Here is a 23,798-nt window from a genome sequence, read left to right as displayed (position 1 = left end):
TAGGATTCTCACAGCCGGACTTTGTTCCGGAGGGATTCCCGGGGCCAGGATTGTGCTAGCTGGGTCTGCGGGGCAACTGGAAGGGAACCTGGAAATCGGGTCTTGGGTAGGCGAGAGTGCGTTCCGGGGACGCAGGCGTGCAGCAGAGGTGGGAGAGTCCAGGAACTCACTTCCACGTTTAAACCACCCCCCCCCCCATTTCGGCTGCTGCCCCCTGGAAGACTCCCATGCTCCCGCGGAGGTGAATTCCGCGCCGTTGGCTCCGGTGGGAGGGTGGCGGTGCGGCGCGTGAGAACTGCTGGGGTGCGTGGCCCCGGTCTGCGCGTGCCCAGCGTCGGGGTACAGCTCCTCTCCGCCCGGCTTCTCCTCCCACTCACTCGCTCCCATCTCCTCCCTCCTCCACACCCCCCGCCCCCGGGACCGCGAAGCTCCCTCCCCGCACCGGCCAGAGAGTACACAAAGCGGCGGGTGAGGGGAAGCTTCGCAGGCGTGCACCAAGCAGTGAGATCACTGGCGTTATAAATATCCCAGTTCCTGCGCCGAGATCCATTCGAGTGGCCTCTCTCTCTCTCCCTCCCTCTATTCCCCGAGGCTATGTCCACCCGGTGCGGCGAGGGGGGCAGCGCCAGAGGCACGCAGCCGCGCGGGGGCTACGGAGCCCAGAACCAACCCTACAAGATGCACTTAGAACCCCCGCGGCTGGAAGAATGAGCTTGTCCTTCCTCCTCCTCCTCTTCCTCAGCCACCTAATCCTCAGCGCCTGGGCTCACGGGGAGAAGCACCTCGCCCCCAAAGGGCAACCCGGACCCGCAGCCACCGGTCGGAACCCGGCGGGCGCCAGCAGCAGTAGGAGCAGCAGGGGCACGACGTCTTCCTCTTCTTCCTCCGTCTCCTCCTCCCCCTCGGCTTCTCTGGGCAACCAAGGAAGCGGCTTGGAGCAGAGCAGTTTCCAGTGGAGCCCCTCGGGGCGCCGGACCGGCAGCCTCTACTGCAGAGTGGGCATCGGTTTCCATCTGCAGATCTACCCGGATGGCAAAGTCAATGGCTCCCATGAAGCCAATATGTTAAGTAAGTTGCTCGCCCTCCTGGCAAAGCGCGTCCTAAGCGGGCGATGGGGGGATTCGGGAGGGACAGAGGCTATTCCCTGGCCCACAGGCGCACCTTCCGGAGCCCTGGCTCCTGGGACTCAGCTGTCCCTCGGAACCGCGGGGCGGGTTGGGTGAAGGTGCATCTACATGGCGCGCACACGCGCACCCCTCTTGTGGGTATGAGGAATGGCGATTCCTGAGGTGTAGGCTACCAGAGGCTGGCGCACAAGACAGGTACCTTGTTTCCAGTTTGCCCGGGTCCCAAAGAGAAGCCTCCAGCCGGTGCCTGGAGAAGAAAACAAAAATCTTTTGCTCCTTTAGTTTCTGTTTACCTTCTGCTTCTGTTCACTAGGCTAACATTTTTCATGAGGCATCAAAGTGCATCCCCTTTCCTTGCCTATAACTGAACAGTTATTTTTCAAAAGAAGAATCAGATCTCACATGCCGGTTCCCCCAACTGCCACCATAACCCCCAAAGTAAGGTACATGATACATCCATGTATCCGTCTATGTCTCTTGTATATGCATATTTGTACATTATATACATATAGAATATAGGAGAGATCAGACATCCCCTGGTTGGAAGAAGACAGCGATCTGGAAAACTGGACACGTTTAGAGTGGGATACGTGATAGACATTCGAATTATTAATTCCAGAGTTGGGTTTAGCAACGTTTAAGTATGTTGAGACCATGACAACACCTTGTTAGGAAGCGGCCAGCCTTTGGTCCCCAAGGACGATTAAGGAAAAGTTCTTTATTTTGGAAGAAGGTCAGAGGAGGTTCAGTTCCGTACAGGTGTACATCGTGTTAAGCTTTTTTTTTTTTTTTAAGCTAAGTTTTACATTCTCTTTCTGAGTTTTCTCTTTAGCTGTCTTTCCCCCCTCTTCCTATTGCCTCTTTCCTTCCACGCCATCTGTGTTTCCAGACCTTCGCTGGCTGCCCCGCCTCTGATTCCTCTCACCGCCTCTAGGTAGCCAAGGGGAGAGATGATTTGGGGGTGTGTGCGAGACCGGGGCGATCTCTTTGAGGCTTTTCCTCGGTAGGGCCAGATCGTTCATCCAGCAGGGGTTAATCCAACAGATAGACACAGCAGGGACCTGCGAGATAATCAGGAAGAGCGGGAACGGGGCCAGGAGATCGCGCTGCGTACGGTCACCTGGCTCCGTGTGGCCGCCTGGTAGCTCCCAGGTGTACTTAGCTTGCTTCCTTTCAAACCCACAGCCCTACGGGCCATTAATGGTGGGCTTCTGACTACCCGAGCTGCAGAGGAGCGCGGGAGCCCCAGCAGGGCAGGCAATCTGGGAGCCGCTTGCCAAGCAGGGCTGGAGGTGTCGCGTCCATGGGGTACCCCGCTGGCAAGCCTCCTCCGGAGGGGACAGGAGGCGGGATGTGGAAGACCTGCCGGTTCGCGCCCGCCCCTGCCCCACACCCGTCTTTTGAGCTATGCTGCTCCAGCTGGCGGTGTTACACGTGGTAGGTGTTACACGTGGTAGCCCCCTGAACCAGAGAGGGGGCTCCTCCAAGTGTGCCCCAGCGAGTCCCGGGGCCTCCCACGCGCCCCGTGGAGGAGGCTGTTTCTACGTTTCAAGGTTCATTTCACTTTTATGAAACAACTCAACCGTCTTTGGAGATAAAGGGCAAGGTCTGTTAGGGTGAAGGGGAATTTTCCAAGATTTCAGGGGCAGGGAGAGTTATGTTAATTTCAGTATTTCCCTTTGTCTCTCTCATTTCCCCACACCCAACTCTTGAGTCCATCAGACACCAGAGCTCATTCCCCGCTTCTAGTAATCTTTCCACCTCTCTTTTCCAGGAAACCTTTTTCTGTTCTGCTCTTGTAGTTTACCCAGGAAATTAGCACCAGCAGTAGATAACTTCTGTGTTCCCAAGGGAAGGCACAAAGTTAGCATGCACCACGCTGCAGGTTGGGGCTCAGGGGAATAAAAGAATGTGTCCTTGGTGGGTTTTGGTGTAGTAGGGATCTCTGAAAACCAGATTCATTCCCAAGATATTTCTCTCTTCTCTTGGAAAAGACAAAGATTCTGCACCTTAGGCCTTGCCAGAGGGGAAGTTCTAGAAAAGTAGAGAAAGGAAATTGAGAACCCACCAGCAAAGAATACATTCAGCTAAAGAAGGCATTGACCAATATCTCTTCTTTCCAAGGTACAATTTATTTTAAAATCCACTTTGAAAGATACTTAAAAAGAACAGGGATGTTTACAAAACAGTGCCTAAATAAAACTTCCTTAATTTAATACTTTTCCTAATTCATTCCAGGTTAGAATAGGCTTTCAGGGTTTAGTCTGTATCTTTCATATGGTTTGCCATCATTCTTCACTCATTCTTCATTCATTCATTCATGCACCTATAATAGGCTACTTAATTCATCAAGCTTGATATTTCGATTGCTTTTGGGAGTTGGAGGATTTTTTAAAATTTGTTTTTGCCTTCCATAGCTGTTTCACGCAGAGAAAACCATAACTTAAGTGTTTAAATCACAGCGATTTTCTGCTTTGTGATGTCTGGAGTGTCCAACACTACTAACTATGATTTTTCTACCACTGGTGGATGAGGAATTTATGAAATATGTCATGTGTAGTGGGGGAGCACGTAATTCGGAAATTTCAAATGAGTCTCTGCCCTCAATATCTGTGAAAGAGAATCAGAAGCCTGCTAATTGTTGGCTGGTCATCTACTTCTTTGAAAGCAGCACTTGACAGTTTCCTGACACATACATAAACTAAAGCATTGGTCATGGACTGTTGGTTAGAGTACACAAGGAAACAATTGTGTAAGTCTCACAAGAGACACTGAGAGCTGGACCAAAAAGGACCATAGAGGTACCTCATCATCTCATTTTACTGTCTGTGAGTTGGCAATGATAGAGAACTTACAGGTTTTTTTTTCTTTCTTTCTTTTTTTGGTCACAGCATGCTACTTCAGAAAGAGTCAAAACTTTGCCACCAAACTGCAGTCTAAATGATTCTTTTAAACTCAGTAATTTTCTGTAATGTTTGTCAGGACAGATACATATATCTGTACATATACATATGTTTTACAACTATCATTTGATGTTAAAATTTCGGCAAACTGTGAATGTTTTCTAGTTTCACCATCAGAAGTACACTCAGGCCATAAAGTTTGAAACACAGTTTATTTGGTTAAGGCATACCACTTAATATGTCCTTACCTTCTCTTATACAGTAGTTAGCCCAAGTTTTGGACACAGAAAAAAATAATCAAGCTCATAACATTCTTATTATGAAGAAATACTAGGGAAGGATGAAGAAAGATGGACAAGACAAGACAGATGATAAAATCCAATTATTGAATAGAAACAAAGGGTTTGCTTTAATTCATGAGCTTTCAAGTTTAGTTTCAATGCTTCTGTTGACTTATGGTGGGCCATTGAAGAACAGGCAGTCAAGTAATTCTCAATTCAGGGAGCAAAAGTTGAAGGTTATGGCTGCACAAAGCCAAAGTTCACACAAAATAGGAAAATTACAATCATATATTTTGACTAAACTGAATCCTCAATTTTACTAATTTTTAAACATTGAAGTTCACTATCAATTTTAGTGTCCTATAGAATCAACCTTTCTATAGTCCCCCAGAATCTGTATCTACTGAATAGAAAAACTCAAATGGAAATTTTCTATTGCTGATTTAATCATCAAGGTCTGCTACACTGGGCATTTTAAGACTCAGATTTGATAATGATACCCACCCAGACATCTGTGTCTATGTGAACACAAGTAGAGAAACTTCCATTTTAAATGATTTTTCTTTGAGGATTTTCAAATGGGCTTCTATCTATGTCATTCTAGTATGTTATTTACTAAGAAATGGGAAAAGTGAGAAATCTGCGTAATTTTATCAACCACCATTAATAGAGTCCTGTTGTATTAAAAACTCTGGAGGGGACTAAGGTAAAAATGTAGACATATATTTTCTTCTTGAAATAAACTTACTTGGTAATATATGCCCATGCTTGCAAGTAAGTGGATTAAACACTGTGTGCATAAATTCTTGTCTCCTTCAATCTAGATGTCAACCCCCAAATTACACCAAGAGAAAAATGGTTCCTTCTGTTCAGCACTGCTTTTTTCTTTTGATCCTCTTACATGTGAACTCCCTAGGAAAGATAACACATTGTCTCTAGCACCTTAATGTGAAATAATTATACTGATCCTCTCTCCTTGCCCCACTTCCTAAGTAGGAGAGGACCAGAATTGCAGGAAAGTAAAACCTGTGTCCGTACGAATGCTCATTTGTGTCTGTATGTATGTGCAGGTGTCCTGAGAAAGGAAAGAGAGGTAGTGACAAGGTCAAAGAAAATAATGCAATTTGGCAAACATGTATTGGCTATCTATGGTCTGTGAGATACACTTAGCCTTCCAGAATTTTGCTTTAGGGATACCATCCTGGTATCCGTAATGTGAATTGTAAATTCCGATAAAATTTATTGTTATTGAATCCTAGTAAAAGTCGGGAAATTACTGAAATTGAGAAAAATTTAGTTTTAGAGAAATGTTTTCTGGGATTTCTATATGTGTGATTTAATGCATATGGGTTTAGAATATTTAGGACTCTTTAGTGAGTTACTGAGATTTGGCATAGTAAAATCAATAATTGTGTGATCTCTTGGAGGTGGGGTCAGGAAGCTGAATTGTAGGGCTTGTAGAATCTGCTCCAACATTCTAGTAAAAAAGACATTGTGAAATTACTGTTGAAATTACTTTGGAAATTATGATCTTAATAGCATTCCCAATATTACATCATAATTATGTTAAGATTTAGAAGATCATCCCAAAGCTGCCTTATGTGTTATTTTATCTGATCTCATCTTTTATCTTTCCTGCATTCTTTATAATTTTAAATAGAATAATATATGTGAAGGTATATTTTTAAGCTTTCAATTAAATAGAACTTTAAAAAAATTATAAAATCCATTCATTCTCAAATATCATTTTTATAGTAGAACTTGCAAGAAAAGAAACCATGCAGTATATAATAAAATCAGAACATTTTACATATATTATCTTATCTCTCCCATCTAATTTACCACAATGGAAAGTTTACACAACATATACACACAGAATGTACAGTGTGTTAGGAAACAAGTTAAATGACTCAAAATAGGTTTTTCTAAAAATAGAATATGTTATGGTCAGAAGTTGTAGCTCACATAGACAAAGCATTAATGCTCCCATTAAACAAGTATTTCTAGAGCCTTTGTCTTGATCTTTCAAATATTAACCTATAAACATATGTATCCAATAAGAATTTTATCTTTTATGCTATGGTGTATTTTTTCACTAACACGCAGGTTTGCATTTACAAACTCAAATGCTTTTCTGTAGAATGGAATAAAAACGCTCTAACAATGTAGAACCATGAGTAAATTGGGGGAAAACATACAACCAACTCTCCTTTTCCACCAATCCCATATTGTCTCTTTTGTTTCTATTGTTCCACACTTAGACAACTTATCAGGTTTCCATTTCTTGCTTTTTAACACATGTTTACACAGCATTCACAATCATAACCCCCATCTTCCAAATATCTAAAATCATCAATGCTGTTTTTAATATCATTCTGTAATTGTATATATATATATATATAACTTTGTATCATGTTCTATTTATGCTTTATTAATTATATTATTACAGTATATTGCATTGTACATTGTATCTAACTTTACAAAGCATTATGTGTGCTTTGTCACTATTTGATAAAATGGCAATGCTTCAAAATCTTTGGGTGCGCATCACAGATAACTTATATGGCAACATCTATTGAAAAGAGCATTTTGAAAACATTTGAAGAAAATAATTTATGAGATGACAGTTTCTTTCGGAATTTCTTCCTAAAAGCAAACCTAGTTCCTTCCTAATAGTTTTTGTTTTGTTTTGTTTTTAAGAAACATCTACTAATAAAAGTGGTAGTGGCAGTTTTCTTGAGATGTGGTTTATTTACTCTGGACTAAATACTCTTCTAACAGAAACAATAGTTCTTCTGCTACCCTTTTCCCCCATGAACTTTCTAATCAAGTGCTTGTAAGAAGTCAAGTTGAATAAATAAATAAGCAGCAGTATTTGCTATATTTATAAGTATAAGCTCACATTGTGCAAAAAAGTACCCAATGAATATATTCATATATAAGTATTTATATATCTTATATATATGGTTATTCTCAATACTACCTTTTTAATAAATGAAATAATTTTATATGTACTTCCAATACTGCAGGGGAGGTTGCTATTTTAAGAAAATCTGGTGAATTTATCTGTTCAGCAGAATACTGTTAAGATATCCTAATTAGTATATATGTTCAGAACATAATAGATTGAAAGATTGAGATTTTCTTCCCTTCTCCTTTCCATCCTTTTTTCTTTCCTTCTTTTCTTCCTAGGACAGGTCTGTTTTTAGCGATAGTGAACTATATTATTTTGTCCCCCCCCCCAATTTTTTGCAATTTGATGTAGGCAATTAACAAAAAGCACTACCATTTTCTCATGTTCATATAACATTATGTATGAGTTTATGACAAACAGGCAGGAATTCCAGTTATATACAGACTACAAATTTCATCTTCTAAAATACTCTATAAACTGTGGTATGTGATTCTCTTGACACAGTGGATGTGAACTTTCTTTTTAAAAAAAAATTTTTTTTAACGTTTATTTATTTTTTTTGAGACAGAGAGAGACAGAGCATGAATGGGGGAGGGTCAGAGCGAGAGGGAGACACAGAATCCAAAACAGGCTCCAGCTCCAAGCTGTTGGCACAGAGCCTGACGCAGGGCTCGAACTCATGGACCGCGAGATCATGACCTGAGCCGGAGTCGGACGCTCAACCGACTGAGCCACCCAGGCGCCCCTGGACTTTCAAATTATTATAGGAGACAGAGGGATGTTGACTTGATAATGCTAACTATGAAATACTAAATATAAACAATAATGTAATAAAATACCTTATTAATTTTTTTGCCAGAAAAGCCATTTAAAATACAAGATGTCTCAAACCATAATGCATTAAACACTCATTGAGCCAATAATCCCAAATTATTTATAATGCTTTCAACAACTTTTTATGTGTAGTCTTTAAATGAACTACTCACTGAATGATTGAATATGGTATATATTGATTTGTACTTGTATAGTTATTACAATTTGAGAAGAGAGATTTAGTTCATGTAAGTAAGTATTATTTGTCTCTGGCTTTCAAGTTTCTATTAGTATTGGGTCCAAACTTTATGAGCTGCAATATTAAAAGCATTATATTATCTTTGATAGAAAACAATGGATGGGAATTCTTTTGAAAAACATTTAAAGAAATTTCCGATTCCTTTACAACTTGAGAAGATTATTTCTATTGTTAAACATTGTTTACTAAAAATGACTTATTATTTGTAAGGGAAAAAAGAATTATTAATGAACCAGGACTAAATTTTTGAATATTAAAATTTGTTATTTTAAATGAACACTTGACTGCTAGGCTTTTCTTTTTTAACATAATGAATGTTATGGAAAATAAGGATGTTAAATACTGGGGTTTTTTTTAATCAAAACTATAAAGAATGAAAAGAATCTGTGTAGAAATTTAATTCTTCACAATGGTATATAGAGGAGTCTGTGTTTTATTTTGGGATTTCTGTCATCCTAGGTATTTTGGAAATATTTGCTGTGTCTCAGGGGATTGTAGGAATACGAGGAGTTTTCAGCAACAAATTTTTAGCGATGTCAAAAAAAGGAAAACTCCATGCAAGTGTAAGTAGAACCACTTTATGTTTGTTCAAGGTGTTACGGAGATTTCACATTTGTAGAATGGAATGAAGTGATTTTCTACGTTGGTAGAGGGACAATTTGCTCAGAGGACTTAATGTGTGTGTGTGTGTGTTTTAATTATACGTACATTTAACCAAGGTGATTGTACATGTTGTTGCAAGTAACCATTTTTATATTTTATTTACTTGAAAAGATAATACACAGTCCACAAAAATTTTTAAGGATGAATGTATTTGCAAATAGCACTCTCAAATTGATTGCCATTTTTCATTTATTGAAATTGGCCCAACTGAGGAGAAATATCATGGAAATAATATAGAACATTTAAAATGTACATGTTTATGGTGGCTGTGTGTGCATTTTTAGTAGATTAGGTTCTTATTCAATTTTACAAGCTATTCATGATGTCAAAAATTAGGCCAAAGTAATATAACCTATTTTCACATCAGTAATTATGGAGAGAAACCAATAAGGAGAAGATTTTTGTTTCTTGGAGAAATTTAATTTATTCATTTGAGGAACTCTCATTTTGTATTTTTGTTGCATTAAATAGAATACTTCTCAAAATTATGAAGACTAATTTTGTACTCAAAAATTTCTACAAGCCACATATATGTGTTGTAACTGATTTACAAATTAAAGATTTCTATGTTTTTTTTTTCCAAAAATGCTGATTACTTGGGAAGCATCAAAACTTTTTAAAGATAACAAATATGTTTAACTTAGTTTTTCTACTCACAGGTTTGGTTTACTTGTATTAGGTCCATATGCACAGCACTTAAAGGTGACTTAGGCTCTTTCTGTAGCTTTGTCATATTAGGTCATTTGTACAAAGTAGTTATCATTTAGCGTTAGTCCTCCACTTCTTATTTTCTTTAATTCCTACTGAATGAGTTGGAGAAATATCACTTTCTAGTGTTTGAAGTATGTAGGAACTTTCAGCTAGGAGTGTAATCAATTGAAACTTACTATCTATGATTTTTTACCTATAGAACTTTAAAAAATTCAGTGAGAATTTCACTTGGTTCAATTTGTAAGAATTTCAGTTTTCTTTTTTCTAGCATCTCAAGGTGATTTTTTAATACCTCTTGGAGGGGGTAGCGGAATTCAAGCTATTTGTGTAGTTATTTGTGGATTAAGTGAGATAATACATTTAAAGCTTTTAAAACAGTATTTGGTACACAGTAAGTGCTCAAGAAATACTATCTGTTATATGGTAAACTAAATATAATAGATTCTAAAACTCAGTTGGTTGAGATAAATGGAAAACCTTTGCTAATCTCTTTAATCACCCATTGCAAGAATTATAAAAAGGTTTACCTACTTCATTTTCTGAGGTGGTTATTGTATTCTAGCAAGCTCTACTATAGTTTTCATCAAGTAATCACTCTTTGATTATTTATCTTAAGAGTCAAACTTCTGCATCACTGTGGAAAAGTAGGACATGCCATTTTATAAAAAAAAAAAATTGATTTTAAAAAATCCGCAGGCAGAATAGAAAACAATGACCAAACGCATCTGAACACAATCCTTTCCCCCAGTCTACTTTAAGATTGTAAAAAATTGAAACACTTTTGGAATCTAAGCATCATAATGAAGTGTGGTGCATGTAAAGAAACTTTCTCTTATTGCTTTGTTTTGGGTAAACACCTTAATTTTTTAATTGTTCTGACTTATGCCCTAGTACATGCAAAAAATAGACCAAACTTGGGCCAGCTTCAGGGTAATTGCCACAGAACTCGAAGCATTACAAATGGATGCCAATTAGAAAGGTCACACTGAGAGGTGAGGATACATGATTCCTCTGTCAAATGCAAGAAACAAATTTCCAGAAATTTGACCCAAATGTCTAAGGCTGGCTGGCTGAAATAATGCAGATAATGCAAAAACAGCATCTGTTATTCTTTCTCATCTTGGCAGGCTAAAGTTATTTCATGGAATAATGACTTTTAAACAGTACAAAGCAAGTCTTGCTCTTGTCACTCACTGAAGCTCTTTGATATTAAAGTCGTTCTAATGACTTTGAGCTGAATTGTAGATAAAAAAATTAAGCCCTATGATTATGTGGATTCTTCTTAAACCTATTGTCCAAGCCCGCTTTCCCTTATCTGAGCTTTTATTAGCACTTTTTCTCTAGATGGAAACCTAATTAAATTACAACGTGATTTATTTTTAAGGAAGTTGAATTTGGGAATAGTATTAATCCTAGCAATTATCAGTTTTATGCCCAGATGGTTTCTTCCTGTTTTCTTCTAGTTAAACACGTTGAAAAATTATTCTCGTAACTTTAGATATAATCATTTGATTTAGTCTTGATTTTCACAAAATTGCATGGTCACTAAAAACGCTAAAAAACCTTTATATTTTTAGGATTAAATGTATAATTTGTGAGTTGCTTTAAATTAGTAACTGTGCAGAGGCATTTAAAGCCTACCTTTATAATCATTTTTCTATATATATGTGTATATTTACATCATATTGTACATCTTAAACTTACACAATGTTACATGTCAATTATACCTCAATAAAACTGGAAAAAATTTTAAGTTAATAGAGTACTTTTAAGGTTTTATATATAAAATAAATATGAACCAAAAATATGAAGCATTCATATAATTCTGGGGGAAGTAATTTCCATACCGTATTAAGAAATATTCATGGATAATTGTAGATTCTCAGCTTAGTTTTTATAGTAACAATTAGAATATTAAAAATTAGTTGCTGGGCACAGGCAACGCATTTGCATAGTTCTTTAAAAGTTCTTTCACTTACATTATCTCATTACATGATTAGGTGAGGAAAGAGTCTTAGAGATGTTAAATAATTTCGTTAAGTTAACACAGTTAACAAGGGATTGAACCAGAACCATCCTTTTAACATCTGGTTTCTCTGCAAATGCTATAATGCTTTGTAGGTAAAATTTAGTTGAGAGAAGATACTAAATTTTGTTTGGAACCGATTACATTGTTTTCACCTATTATTTTATAGGAATTAACAATCGCACAGTTTAGTAATATTTTTATACTACATGTCAAAGAATAAATATTGTGGCACATCCTTACAATATTTTGCTCGTGCGTCGCCTCCCCATCTTATGCAAGCTCTGTTCGGACTCTTTTTTTCCCATCTATTTCTGTGTCTTTAGTTTCTGTGTCTGCCACAGAACCTATCACAGAGTTTTGCACACATTGGTGGTTCAATGTGATGATGCGCCACATAGGAAACGCCTCTCGAAATGAACTTTCAAAGCAGACGAGAGCTATATTTTGCTCACTGAAAAATTTCATTTATAAAATGCTTCATTATCAGTAGACGCAAAAATGGCAAACCAAAGTATGAGCCCAGAATGGGTACACTTAGGCAATATTGGTACTGATTTTTTTTGCGTGTGCTAAGTTTGTTAATTCAGTGTGCATGGCTTCCTGACTCATTCAACCTACACATGTCGCAATCTATATGCAGCTCTCCTTAAAATCTTTACTAGTATACTTCAAATACACAGTGCAGCCAGATTCCTACCATGCAGGTTTTTTCAGCATTCTTTACAAGGGTGAAGATGTACGGTCTTCTCCTTCTTCAAGATGTGTTGGGAATCTTCGAGAGTGGGAGTAGGTGACCGCTTCCCAAAGAGCCATGAGGGTGAGTCAGAGCCTTCACTGAGACCTCCACTGTCCTTTTGAACTCATTCCAGGCTGAGGTACCTTGTGGAAAAGAGCACCCTTCCCTTTCTGTCTCTGTCTCTGACTGCTCGTCTGTTCCTGTTCCCTCCTCACTCTGTTCCTGCTCTCTCCTCAGGTTTGTTATCTCTATGGAAATCCCCATAGAGCACCTTTCTGGATTTATATGAGGTGGGTGCAGATGTAGGAGTGAGAGACCTCAAGTGTGGTGGTTACAAGCATAGTTAGATTGTGTCATTCTAGTTAAATTAAAACTAGTCATTTTACTTAATCTTTCGCTTCTGTGGTTTTATGAATTGTAAAAGGACAAAGACTAAAATCATGATCTATTGTGATAGTTGCGCAGTTTAAATGAGATAATACATATAAAATACTTAGAATAGTGCCTGGGAAGTATTCAGCATTTAATTTAGAAAAGATCTTCCTTAATTTGCTCTCAGGCAGCTGTTTGATGATCCTGTCTCCTCTCTTAGAAGACGACTTTCTGATTTGGGGGTCAGGCAGCTGTGACCCTTCAGATATTTAGACCAGCCCCAAATCCTGTTTATCACTGACCTTCTTTTTTTTTTTTTCCTTTAGGTCCACTTTTAGGCACTTTTTGTGCCTACAAGAGCCCCTTATCTCCAGAGTTTCCTTTTTTTCAAGAAACCTAATTTGAAAGCAAAATTCCCAGGCTCAAGGTCTTAAAGAGGCAAGGATTTCTTAATGATCATAATCTCATAACACTTTTAGACCCCTGTTGCATCTTGTTCTTTTCCTAAAGAAAATGTAAGTCTTGGAAAAGATGGTTGTAATGTGTTTTTTTTTTTGTTTTTTTTTTTTTTGCCTTTTCGTAAATCACGAATGATAGCACATTACCTATTGGGGAAGAAACATTTTAGCTTATTTTAAAGGTCCAGAGAGAAGCATGTGGTAGTATTATTTTTGTTTCTCAGGGTTTTAGGGGATCATGTTTGGAAGGAAAGCTAATTGCAGAGTTTACGAAACAGGCATGGAATGTGTGCTTGATCAGCCCTAAGCAAGGACTAGAACGTCTTCCTTTCCTGGTTTCGGAGGGTGCCAGCTGGCTTGCCCGGGATGGGAGTCTGGACTGGACTTCCTGCGCTGGGGGCAGTGTGAGCAGGAGTCAGCAGCCTCGAGAGCTGGGCATGTTTACTGAAAGGGGAAATGGACGCTTGAGCAATAGTTACCATCATTATCATAAAAAAAATAACCTATTAAGCACTCCACTCTCCCAGTCAAGACCATGAGCTCTTTAAAGGCATTTGAATAGAAACTTCTCTTGCCCTCTAAAGGCTTTCAATTTATGTAGTAAAACTGAGTGTCCAGTTATTCAGTCTCAAAACTGGGGTCAGGGTGCTGCCTTTACAGTAAATGCCGGTTTTCCCGTAATTTCACACTATGTTGATCGAGCTAGAGAGCCTATTTTGTTGCAAAAATCTGGGTGCCATGAATTAACTTGCAGCTTCATTTCAGCCTACAGCGAGAGAGGGTGTTCTATTTCTCCAATGGTTGGGGGAATGGCTTTGTTTTTTATCAGCATTTTTGTCAGTATCGGCAACTTCAAGACAAGTAGGACTATACAGAAATCTAGGAGATGCCCTTGGGTCTCTATAGTGTGAAGGAGCTGGAATCTAAGAATCAGAAGATGGGAAATTTAAGTCACAGGTGCTGACCCTGGCATTTGGTAAACATGGGGCTTTAGATGAATCTTTGTCTTTATCTCTCTGACTGGAGGATTAGACAATAGCATCCTACTAGTCATGAGATTATTGTGAAGGTGAACTAATAGATGCAAAACCCCTGGTGCATTCAGTAGCCCTCAATAGCCCCTCTTTTTGAGCTGTTAAAAGCATCAGAGGGAAAACTCTTACTTCACCTGCATCAAATCACACGGGGTGCTGGTTAATGATGCAATTCCAGGGTCTCACCTTAGATTTACTAAAGACATAACCTCTGGAGATAGGGCCTGGGGAATTTGCATTTTGAACTGGCTCCCCAACTAATTTTAAGTCAGTTCATAAAGTTTGGAGGGGAACAAATCCTGTGGTTGTGATTCTTCATTACATTACTTCAGGCTGGTTTATTGTGAAATCCAACTTGTGTATTCCCTCAGTCACTCGGGATGAAGAACTGAGATATATAATGGAAAGATGTCCAGTGCCAAGCAGGAAATAGGCCATGCCCTGGAGATAGCATAGTATGGTGGCAACTGACCTATACAAAGCCTATGTAGTAAAGAGTAAAAGGCAGCCCTTTGGGTGCTTGTCGCCCGGCACTGGGCTGTTCCGCTTGGAAGCGATGGGAGCAGGGGCTGCCTTTCAGCCTTTAATCACCACCAAAGGTGGGTTCCTTCGTTCAGGGAGCTTTAAGCACAACCACACAAAACAGCCTCGGCTAAGGGCACCTGGCCGGGCAGCCCCGTAGGTGGGCGTAGGGACGGGAACCAAGAAGCACTAAAAGGAGGTAGGGAGCCAGAAGCAGGGATGCATGCAGTCAGGAAACTTTGCTTACAGTACAATTTGGCTTATAATTGTTTTTATCGCAGTCTATAATAATATTTTAATTATTTAATAATATTGCAGCCCACAATGACATTTTAATTATTTGTATTTGGTTAATTATTTTCTTCATAAGGTTTTTCAAAAGAGGGAGGCAAATCAAAGAAAACGAAGTGAAATAAAGAAGTAAACTTGATTAGTACCCCCACAAACTCCAAGGATTATACTCACGTTGGTGCAAATTCACTCCTGTCTCCATACCTCTTTCATCTGTTACGTATTTACTTGTGTTGTTGCCCGTAGTGAGAATTGGTACTTGTTTGCATAGACTCAACTCATTCACTACAGGATCCTCACTCACCATACAACACGATATGTACTAAGGAACGAAACTATGTTGAGAGGTTTCAGAAAGCTTTTTGAAAAATATTGTTTCAGAAAGAATTTTTTGTTTGGCTTACTTGACGCTCAGATTTCAACAACGCAGAATTAGTCTTTTTTTAAAATATCCCGGTTAACCAAAATTTTACCTTCCTTGAACTGAATTTGACCTTTCTTCTAAACATCCATTGTGTGTTTCAGCGTGTGAAGAGGTGAGTAGAATTAAGGCACGGCACCCTTCTAATCCAAAATCCATGTTTTTCCTTAACTGCACTCTTTCCCTTCCTCTGAGTTATTAGGCTATCCAAGCAAAAATGGTTAAATTTGTTTAAGGTTTATTTGTTTTGTCCATTAGGACTATACTAAACTACATAAAAATTAGCCGGCTTGAACATTTCATTTTAATTTTGCAGTGTTGATTTGTTGAATGTAACTTGTTTTTACACTTGCAAGATCAAGGAGAAATTAAGGAGAGGGGTGACTGAGTGTTGGGTAAGCATCAGACTCTTGATTTCGGCTCAGGTCATGATCTCAGGGTCATGGGGTCAAGCCCCACCTCCGGCTGTCAGCACAGAGCCTGCTTGGGATTCTCTCTCTCTCCCTCTCTCTCCCCCTCCCCTGCTCACACTCGCACATGTGTGTTTGCATGTGTGCATGTTCTCTCTCAAATAAATACACATCAAAAAAAACTAAGGAGAAAAACATATAATGTAGCTCAACAAGGAACATGGACAGGACCATGTCTGTATTGTTTCTCATCATAAAAGTGGCAACTAGCACAGTGGCTGACCTGTGATACATAGTCAAAAAGATCTGTGGAATAGACTGGTAAAAAAATGAATTTGAAACCAAGATACTGGTTCTTTATGTTCGGTCTTGTGGCTGATGGTGCTAGCACGATGAGGCAACGGGGATCCTGCTTTCGATAGCTTCTTTGAAATTTCATTCACCTCTCTATCTCCCACCTCAACTATAGAAAAAGTCTTTATGTCAATGTCACTCTTTCTAGGGAAACAATGTAGTTCTATTGTTTTAAAAGTATATAGTTTGCCAGGGGCACATGGGTGGCTCAGTCGGTTAAGCGACCGACTTCTGTTCAGGTCATGATATCACAGCTTGTGGGTTCAAGCCCCTCATCTGACTCTGTGCTGACAGCTCAGCACCTGGAGTCTTCTTCGGATTCTGTGTCTCCCTCTCTCTCTTTGCCCTTCCCCCATGCACACACTCTCTCTCTCTCTCTCTCCCCCTCTCTCTCTCTCTCAAAAATAAACAAACATTAATAAAGTTTTTTAAAGTATATATTTTGCCAAAGGACTTCTGATAATTCAAAGGGGATTTAAAAAGTTAAAAGTAGCCTGGAAGATTTATTATACAAAACTGTGTAATGGTAAACATCTATATGTTCAAACACCTGTAGCTAAGAACTATATTGCTTAGTGACTCTTTGCTATAAAACTGGTTCATGCATGATATTAGAAGCTGAAATTCATTGTTTAGGGTCACCGTCTTGTCTGAATGAACAAGGCCAGGAATAGTGGCAGGAACAGTCAATCCCCTCAAGAAGAAACCAGATCTCTTGGTGAAAAAAATTTGCTGAAATCTTTGTTTCAAATGGTGCTGTTCCATCACAGCTGGAAGAATTTTTCAGACAAAACATTAATTTAGAAGTCAATTAAGAAATCCAAAACAGTCTGACCGCCTTTACTCCTATTCTAATGAGGGATTTTGGAAAGGCTGTGGGGCTACACGTGGTGTGTGGGTCCTTAGGTTCTGAACATCTCTGCCCTGGGTGACAGTTAAGTAGCTCTTGAAAATCTAGAGCCCAAATAGCCTTCCTTTGTGTTAAGAAAGAACTTATGGACGTGAATCTTAAGGAGGAAAAGAGAATGGTTTTAGATGAAATAATTTTAGCAGGTGGAGTCGGTGAGCTTTCACTCATCTGAAGATTCTAAGATGGAATTGCTACAGGTTTAATTCACCGTGGTGTGTGTGTGTGTGTGTGTGTGTGTGTGTGTGTGCCAGTAAAGAAAATGTTAAATAATGCAGTCCACTTTAAAAAACCTGTCAAAATTGGATAAAGTGGTCACTGCTATTTCTATTTCAGAAAATAGACTTTTGCAAAATAGGACTAGAAGTCAGGTTTGGGTATAATGTATTATATGTCTTTAAAAATGTTTTTCAAATACATTTGAAGAAAAAAAAATGAGGCAGGGTAAATATACCTGCTACTCTGTTTGATTAACCCCCCTATACCTTCCTAAAATGCTTATCCTTTTATGTAGCAGAAAACATTACAAATGGCTATGGCATTTATTTTAAATAAAACTTTGGGATTATCTAATGAAATGGGAAAGCATTTAAGTCCTTTTAAGAGCTAAGTAACTATAAGAAAATCTACATTTGACTTGTAAGAAAGTCTTTTTAATGAAAAGAAAAATAAGACAGTGATGTCAGCATAGCTCCCTTGGCCTAGACATAGGCTGGTAGGGTATGACAAGATGACAGGAATACCATAAGCGATAGTTCTTTAAAACATCTGTTTCCAGAAGCTAGAGATCAAATCCAGGGAATCACCAGTAGACTTGTGGAGATTCTAGATATATAGCTTCATAGTTCTCAAATAAAGAGCTTTATTGATTGAACTCTACTTGAATGTAAGGAACTTGGGTTAACCGTCGTATGTAACATAAATGCTCTGTTGGAAGTGCTCTGAAATCGGTTGTCTTCCAATATTGTCTCTACTTTGCACAAGTCAAAATATTCATATGACCGTCAACAGTAGATCTAGGTAGATTCCCTTCCGCAGTTCTGACTTTCAGATAATAGCGTTGTGATCTGCATTGCAGAGGAAAGCTTGGCATTATTAGAAAAAGTAAGAAAAAATAACTTTTAATTCTAGTATAGTATCTCTTGGTCTGATATGGAAAGTGTATCATATATATATTTAGTGTTTTTCTATATAGACATCAGTGTATTTGGTATTTGCAAGCCGAGGAATTCTATACAATGGTGCTCCCTGAAATTGTGAAACCCAATGATCTAGGATAGGAATTCTTATCCTTTGAGAGTTATGGCCTCTTTTGGGTTTGATGAAAGCTACCAATATTTTTCCTAGAAAAATATTTTGGTATTCACAATAACCCTGTGGATAAGACCTGTGGATAAGGAGCCTGACACTAAGACATTGATTGGCAGAATTGGTTTCTGATCACAGATCTGTCTGCACGCTTATGCTCTACACCCCCAGACCATCTTCTTTTAATTCCTTAACAGAATCTTCTGTTAAAACTTAACTTTTTAACTAGAAATTTCAAAGTAATTTAAAGACAGTAACAGAATTGAAATATATTAAGAGTTCCTATTTTTTAAATATACATTGATATTATTTCACTATGTACACAATAAGCAGAAGTCATCAGCATTACAACCAGGGCAAACTAAGCATTTTCCGAGCTTTTACTGGCCTACTTTGTCAGCCTTATCTCTTGTTCCTTCTACCATGAATCCTACCTGGAAGTCATACTGAATTACTTACTACCTATAGTAAGTGTCATGTTGACCTGTGAACACACTGTTCCTGCTCCCTGAGAATCATTTCTCATGTCACCTTGCTAATATCTTGTACTTGAAGACTCAGCTCAGATGTCACCTTTTCTAGGAAAACTTCCTTGCCCTCTGCCAGCCGCCTCCATCCTCTTAGATTCCCTTCCGCTATGCTGTCATTGTTCCCTCTGCATATCGCTGTCCTCATTCCCTGTATCAAGCTGTGCCATGACGGATGTCTACTTGTCTGCTTTTGCCACTATTCTGGGAACATTTCAAGGGCAGACATTATGTGTGTGTGTGTGTGTGTGTGTGTGTGTGTGTGTGTCTATGTCTGTGTCTGGGGAGGGGAAGAGAGAGAAAGAGAGAGAGAGAGAGAGAGAGAGAGAGAGATCTGGATGAAGTATTGCTAGTGACTCCAAAGTAATTTTTTCTTCTTGGCATCAAATATTCTCTCCTGTATCACTGTGTGAAGATATATTTTTTCCTAAAGAACTCTAACACATGCAATATTAATAGGGCCATATGCTACCCCTCTCTCAGCACCATGAATCACACTGATAACATTGAAAAATGTATTCTTATTTCAAAGGAATAATATGACCCCATTTCTCGAAACATGCATTCATGTTTTATCAGGCAATTGTTCCTTAGTAATTCAGTTCTATTTATTTTCTTGATGGCTTAAGAGGGGAAAAATATTAAAATATTAGAAGTTATTTTTTTACTGCAAATCTCAAAGTAATTTAAAAACCGTAACAGAATTTCAACATATTAAGGGTTCCTGTTATCATTTTTAGATACATTGATGTTATTTCACTAAGTACACAGTAAACAGAAATCAGCATTACAAAGATGAATAAAGTAGGAAGATAGAAATGAAAATAGTAATTTAAAGCAACTTTTTAAAAGAAGCCAATATGTCTTCGGGCACCTGGGTGGCTCAGTCAGTTAAGCATTTGTCTGAGTCTTGATTTCAGCTCAGGTCATGATCTCACAGTTTCCTGAGTTCAAGCCCCACGTTGGGCTCTGCGCTGACAGTGCTGAGCCTGCTTGAGATTCTCCCTCTCTCTCTGCCCCTCCTCCACTCACATTCTCTCTGTCTCTCTCAAACTAAATAAAAAAAAAAAAAACTTAAAAAAAAAAAAGAGGCCAATATGTCTTTACAAGAGAGAATGGAGGAGGAAGCTTTCCGTCAGTGGACATTTTGGTTTTCCTTTACAGTATAAGACCTCATTTTATTACATGCTGAAAATATTATTACTATTTACAAGTTTTTCTTCTTTCCCCCCACCAGGCCAAATTTACCGATGACTGCAAGTTCAGGGAGCGATTCCAAGAAAACAGCTATAATACCTATGCCTCAGCAATACACAGAACTGAGCCAGCAGGCCGGGAATGGTATGTGGCCCTCAACAAGAGAGGGAAAGCTAAGCGAGGCTGCAGCCCGCGGGTTAAACCCCAGCACATCTCTACCCACTTTCTGCCAAGATTCAAGCAGCTGGAGCAGCCAGAACTTTCTTTCACCGTCACTGTTCCTGAGAAGAAAAAGCCACCCAGTCCTGTCAAGCCAAAGGTTCCCCTTTCTGCACCTCGGAAAAGTCCCAACACCGTGAAGTACAGACTCAAATTTCGCTTTGGATAATATTCTTCTTGGCCTTGTGAGAAACCATGCCTTCGCCTCAGGAGTTTCCACGGGTGTCTTTATGGCTCTGAAGAAAAACGTTCGGACACACCTGCAGCTACACTCCACCGTAGTGAAGTCCAGTCACTTGTTTCAGCGCGACTGAAACAAAACTGTTTTCTGATAGGAACTGAACTGGAATTCTTTGTCCAACATAGGGAGCACACTGCTTCAGTCAGGACGACATAAAGGCTTTTGCTTTATGCTTCGTGCATACTCTGTATTTTGAGAAAGTTAAACAGCGCGGACTATGTATTTTTCTGACTTTTACAGATCAGCCTGAAAGAACATACATGATACATTTTTATTTTTGGTTTCCAAAGAATATTTTGATGCAGATAAAATATTTTATTAACTTTTGTTTTTTGTTTTTTGTTGTTTTTTTTAAAAAAGTACCTCTGCATTGAGCCTATTTTCTTACTTTTATTTTAATTAATATGACATAACCATTTGAATGCAGTTTATGAATATAAATGTGTTTATAGCCCATTTGTAACATGTGGATTTTTTCATTTTTCTTATTCATCGCACTTTCATTTTTTATTTTTATTTTTTACCATACCTCAGATAATGTAAGTTTAGTCCATCATCTTAAAATGCTTAAATTCTCTTCAACACCACCAAAAGCTCAGCTTAGATTTGTGTGTGTGTGTGTGTGTGTGTGTTTGCGTGTAAATTCATGACAGTATGTGGAATCCTACCCCTTTGGTGGCTGGGCTATAATGGCTTAGGAGTAAGGAGGAAATTAAGGATTTTTTTGATGGTATTATACACTGGAGGTAAGGAAAAGGATTTGAGGCACAACTACACTAAGTCTGCAGCATTTACTGGGATATGATTCTGTCTTGCCTTCATTTCTCCTTTTATCTACTCCCCTGCCCTCATTCTTGAACAGCTGGAGGAATACATTTTATTCTGTCCATCAAGCACACACTATGAAACCAGAGTGCTTAAAAATACCTCTTCTATGACCCTCTGCTATCCCCACTGTATAGATCCACGGGGAGCAACCCACTTAGCAGAAAAACATGGAAAATTGAAGAAGATGAATCGTGTAACAGTTATGCACGTCAAGTTCTGTTGTCAAAAATATTCTTATTACTCAGCCAAACACCCTTTGAGTTTGCTGTCCTAAAGGTAACCATCCCAATGAATAGATTGCCCTTTAGAATAGATACTCTCTGATGTATATTTTAAAAAAGGTGGCCGTGCAATAGAGGAAATTTAATTTGGGAATTTGATGATTGAAAATAGCACTTTAATTCTCAACCTGCATACTGAATGTTGGGCATAAATCACAGAAAATTTGACTTAAGAGAATTTATGTAATTTATTTACTTTCCTGGATAATCATTTCTATGGAGTTCTATAAAACATAAGTGTTTATATCAGAATGTGCCTGTAAAAAAAGGTACAGCTAATTCTCAGAAGTATGTCTTTCACAGGAAGAGCAGAAGAATTCACAGAAAGTTTCTGTTGTATGTTTAAGCATGCTTCTTTTCTTTTAAAGGATACTAACAAACTTTTCTAAAGTTTTGTTTATTTTGGCACACAAATGCAAAGTAGCAATTTATCACAATTGAACTTACTACTACTTAAGCAGATTGCCTTATTTAAATAGAAATAAACTATACACATATGATATATATGAAATCACCCATCAATGAAATCATCATGCCTCTACTCTAGTATTGTGTTTTATTATAAAGCCAATAGTCTGATTAGACATTGTTTGCATTTAATACATGATTTAAAACATATCAAATGAGATACTACAAAATTTTTATTTAATTTATAAATTAAAATTCTCTTGGGTTAAATGAAACAGGGTTTTGGAAGCAAAATATGTCCAACTCTCATCCAGCTGGCATATCACCTTATATACACAGTACAAAGCTGAAAACAACCCTCTAGTTTACTCTCATATATTGTTGAGAATTGTACACCGTGTATCAAATTCTTAGTACACATGAAAAATTAAAATTGTAAAACAGAACAGTAGACGTGTTCCTAAATGGGCAAGGAAAAGATGATATTAATGATGATTAACAACAAACTAAATTAATGCATATATTACATTAGGCTGATGCTGCTGGTAGTTTAGGTTAAACTGCAAAATAATAGCTTATCTTGTACTCTAGTTTGATTTGATTAGTACATGAAAGTTAAAGTAGGATAGTTACTAAATATATATCATGCAAGTCAGGACTCATTAATTTCAAAATTTAAAGCCAAGCTAAAATTAAAAAAAAAATTAAATTACACTTATCTTCAGTTTACTGGCCATACACAATTACATTTAATTAATGCTCACTGAAGCTTAAAGTTACCTAAATTAATTAATTGAATGAACTCATGTACAGAAAACACGTATAAATGTAACTCCTTACTAATACCTAGAACATTTGAAGGGGGTCCTTGCTTACGTCGTTTTCGATAATTTTTAAGTAACTTGGCCCGTCTAACATCAAATACGGTTGTTTAATCATGGTTACATTTACCTAAAAACGTCAATGAATTTGACATTAAAATTTAGGAACCTAATTTGCCTAGGAGACAGTAAATGCCTTCCTATTGAGAATTCAGTTTTATTAATTATATTATGTTTAATTTAAGATATTCTTTATTTAGAACATCTATAGAAGTAAATAGAGGGTTCCAATAAGATGTAATAATACTGTGGTTTTATTTCACAAATAATACCATCACTTGTTTCTGACGAAACTAATTTGAGAGGGTGGATGTATATAAATTATCTTAGTTCATTTGCTGAGTTATAGTAGCCAGAGGTTCAAAATTATGTGATGATAATAAAGGATACCAACAAAAGTTATTTCTGAATATAATAATTATATTGCTTTAGATGCTTTTATTTCTTATGACTGAAAATAAAACAACCATCTGCCAGGTAAATTTTTTATAAAATTGATCTCGAACTAGAAAATTGAATAATTTTCTTACCTTGACATGTTTGCCCTTCCATAGGATGGAGGAACCAACTATGACTTCCCACATTTTCAATAACAAACTGAAAATATTGCACTAACCAAAACCTTGAATTCTGACACTGTGCTGGCATTGCTACAATGAGAAGCAAATGAAAATCACTTGTTGAAGAGATTCTATACCTCCTT

At 38.1% G+C, this 23,798-nt stretch overlaps 1 protein-coding gene across 2 annotated transcripts; it reads left to right on the top strand.

Annotated features, from left to right (window-relative positions):
- Window positions 1-444: 444 nt before the first annotated feature.
- FGF5 (fibroblast growth factor 5) lies at window positions 445-23,510 on the top strand. 2 transcript variants are annotated; one of them, XM_043572382.1, is made up of 3 exons: window positions 445-1,068; window positions 8,757-8,860; window positions 20,278-23,510. In XM_043572382.1, the coding sequence occupies exons 1-3, from the start codon at window positions 708-710 to the stop codon at window positions 20,623-20,625; spliced, it is 813 nt and encodes a 270-aa protein (XP_043428317.1). In that variant the 5' UTR covers window positions 445-707; the 3' UTR covers window positions 20,626-23,510. The 2 variants fall into 2 exon arrangements, with proteins under 2 accessions (XP_043428317.1, XP_043428318.1); XM_043572383.1 differs by lacking the exon at window positions 8,757-8,860.
- Window positions 23,511-23,798: the final 288 nt, after the last annotated feature.

This window comes from Prionailurus bengalensis, chromosome B1 (assembly GCF_016509475.1).
Source record: "Prionailurus bengalensis isolate Pbe53 chromosome B1, Fcat_Pben_1.1_paternal_pri, whole genome shotgun sequence".
Taxonomy (NCBI): domain Eukaryota; kingdom Metazoa; phylum Chordata; class Mammalia; order Carnivora; family Felidae; genus Prionailurus; species Prionailurus bengalensis.
Note: the sequence above shows the minus strand (reverse complement) of the source record. Positions and strands in the feature narration are given on the sequence as shown.

Bases quoted from the DNA above. Each gene is read 5' to 3' on its own strand.
- FGF5 (XM_043572382.1), top strand. From the start codon at position 708: ATGAGCTTGTCCTTCCTCCTCCTCCTCTTCCTCAGCCACCTAATCCTC. The intron at 1,069-8,756 runs GTAAGTTGCTCG...CTGTCATCCTAG, and splicing joins CCATGAAGCCAATATGTTAA to GTATTTTGGAAATATTTGCT. The intron at 8,861-20,277 runs GTAAGTAGAACC...TCCCCCCACCAG, and splicing joins AAGGAAAACTCCATGCAAGT to GCCAAATTTACCGATGACTG.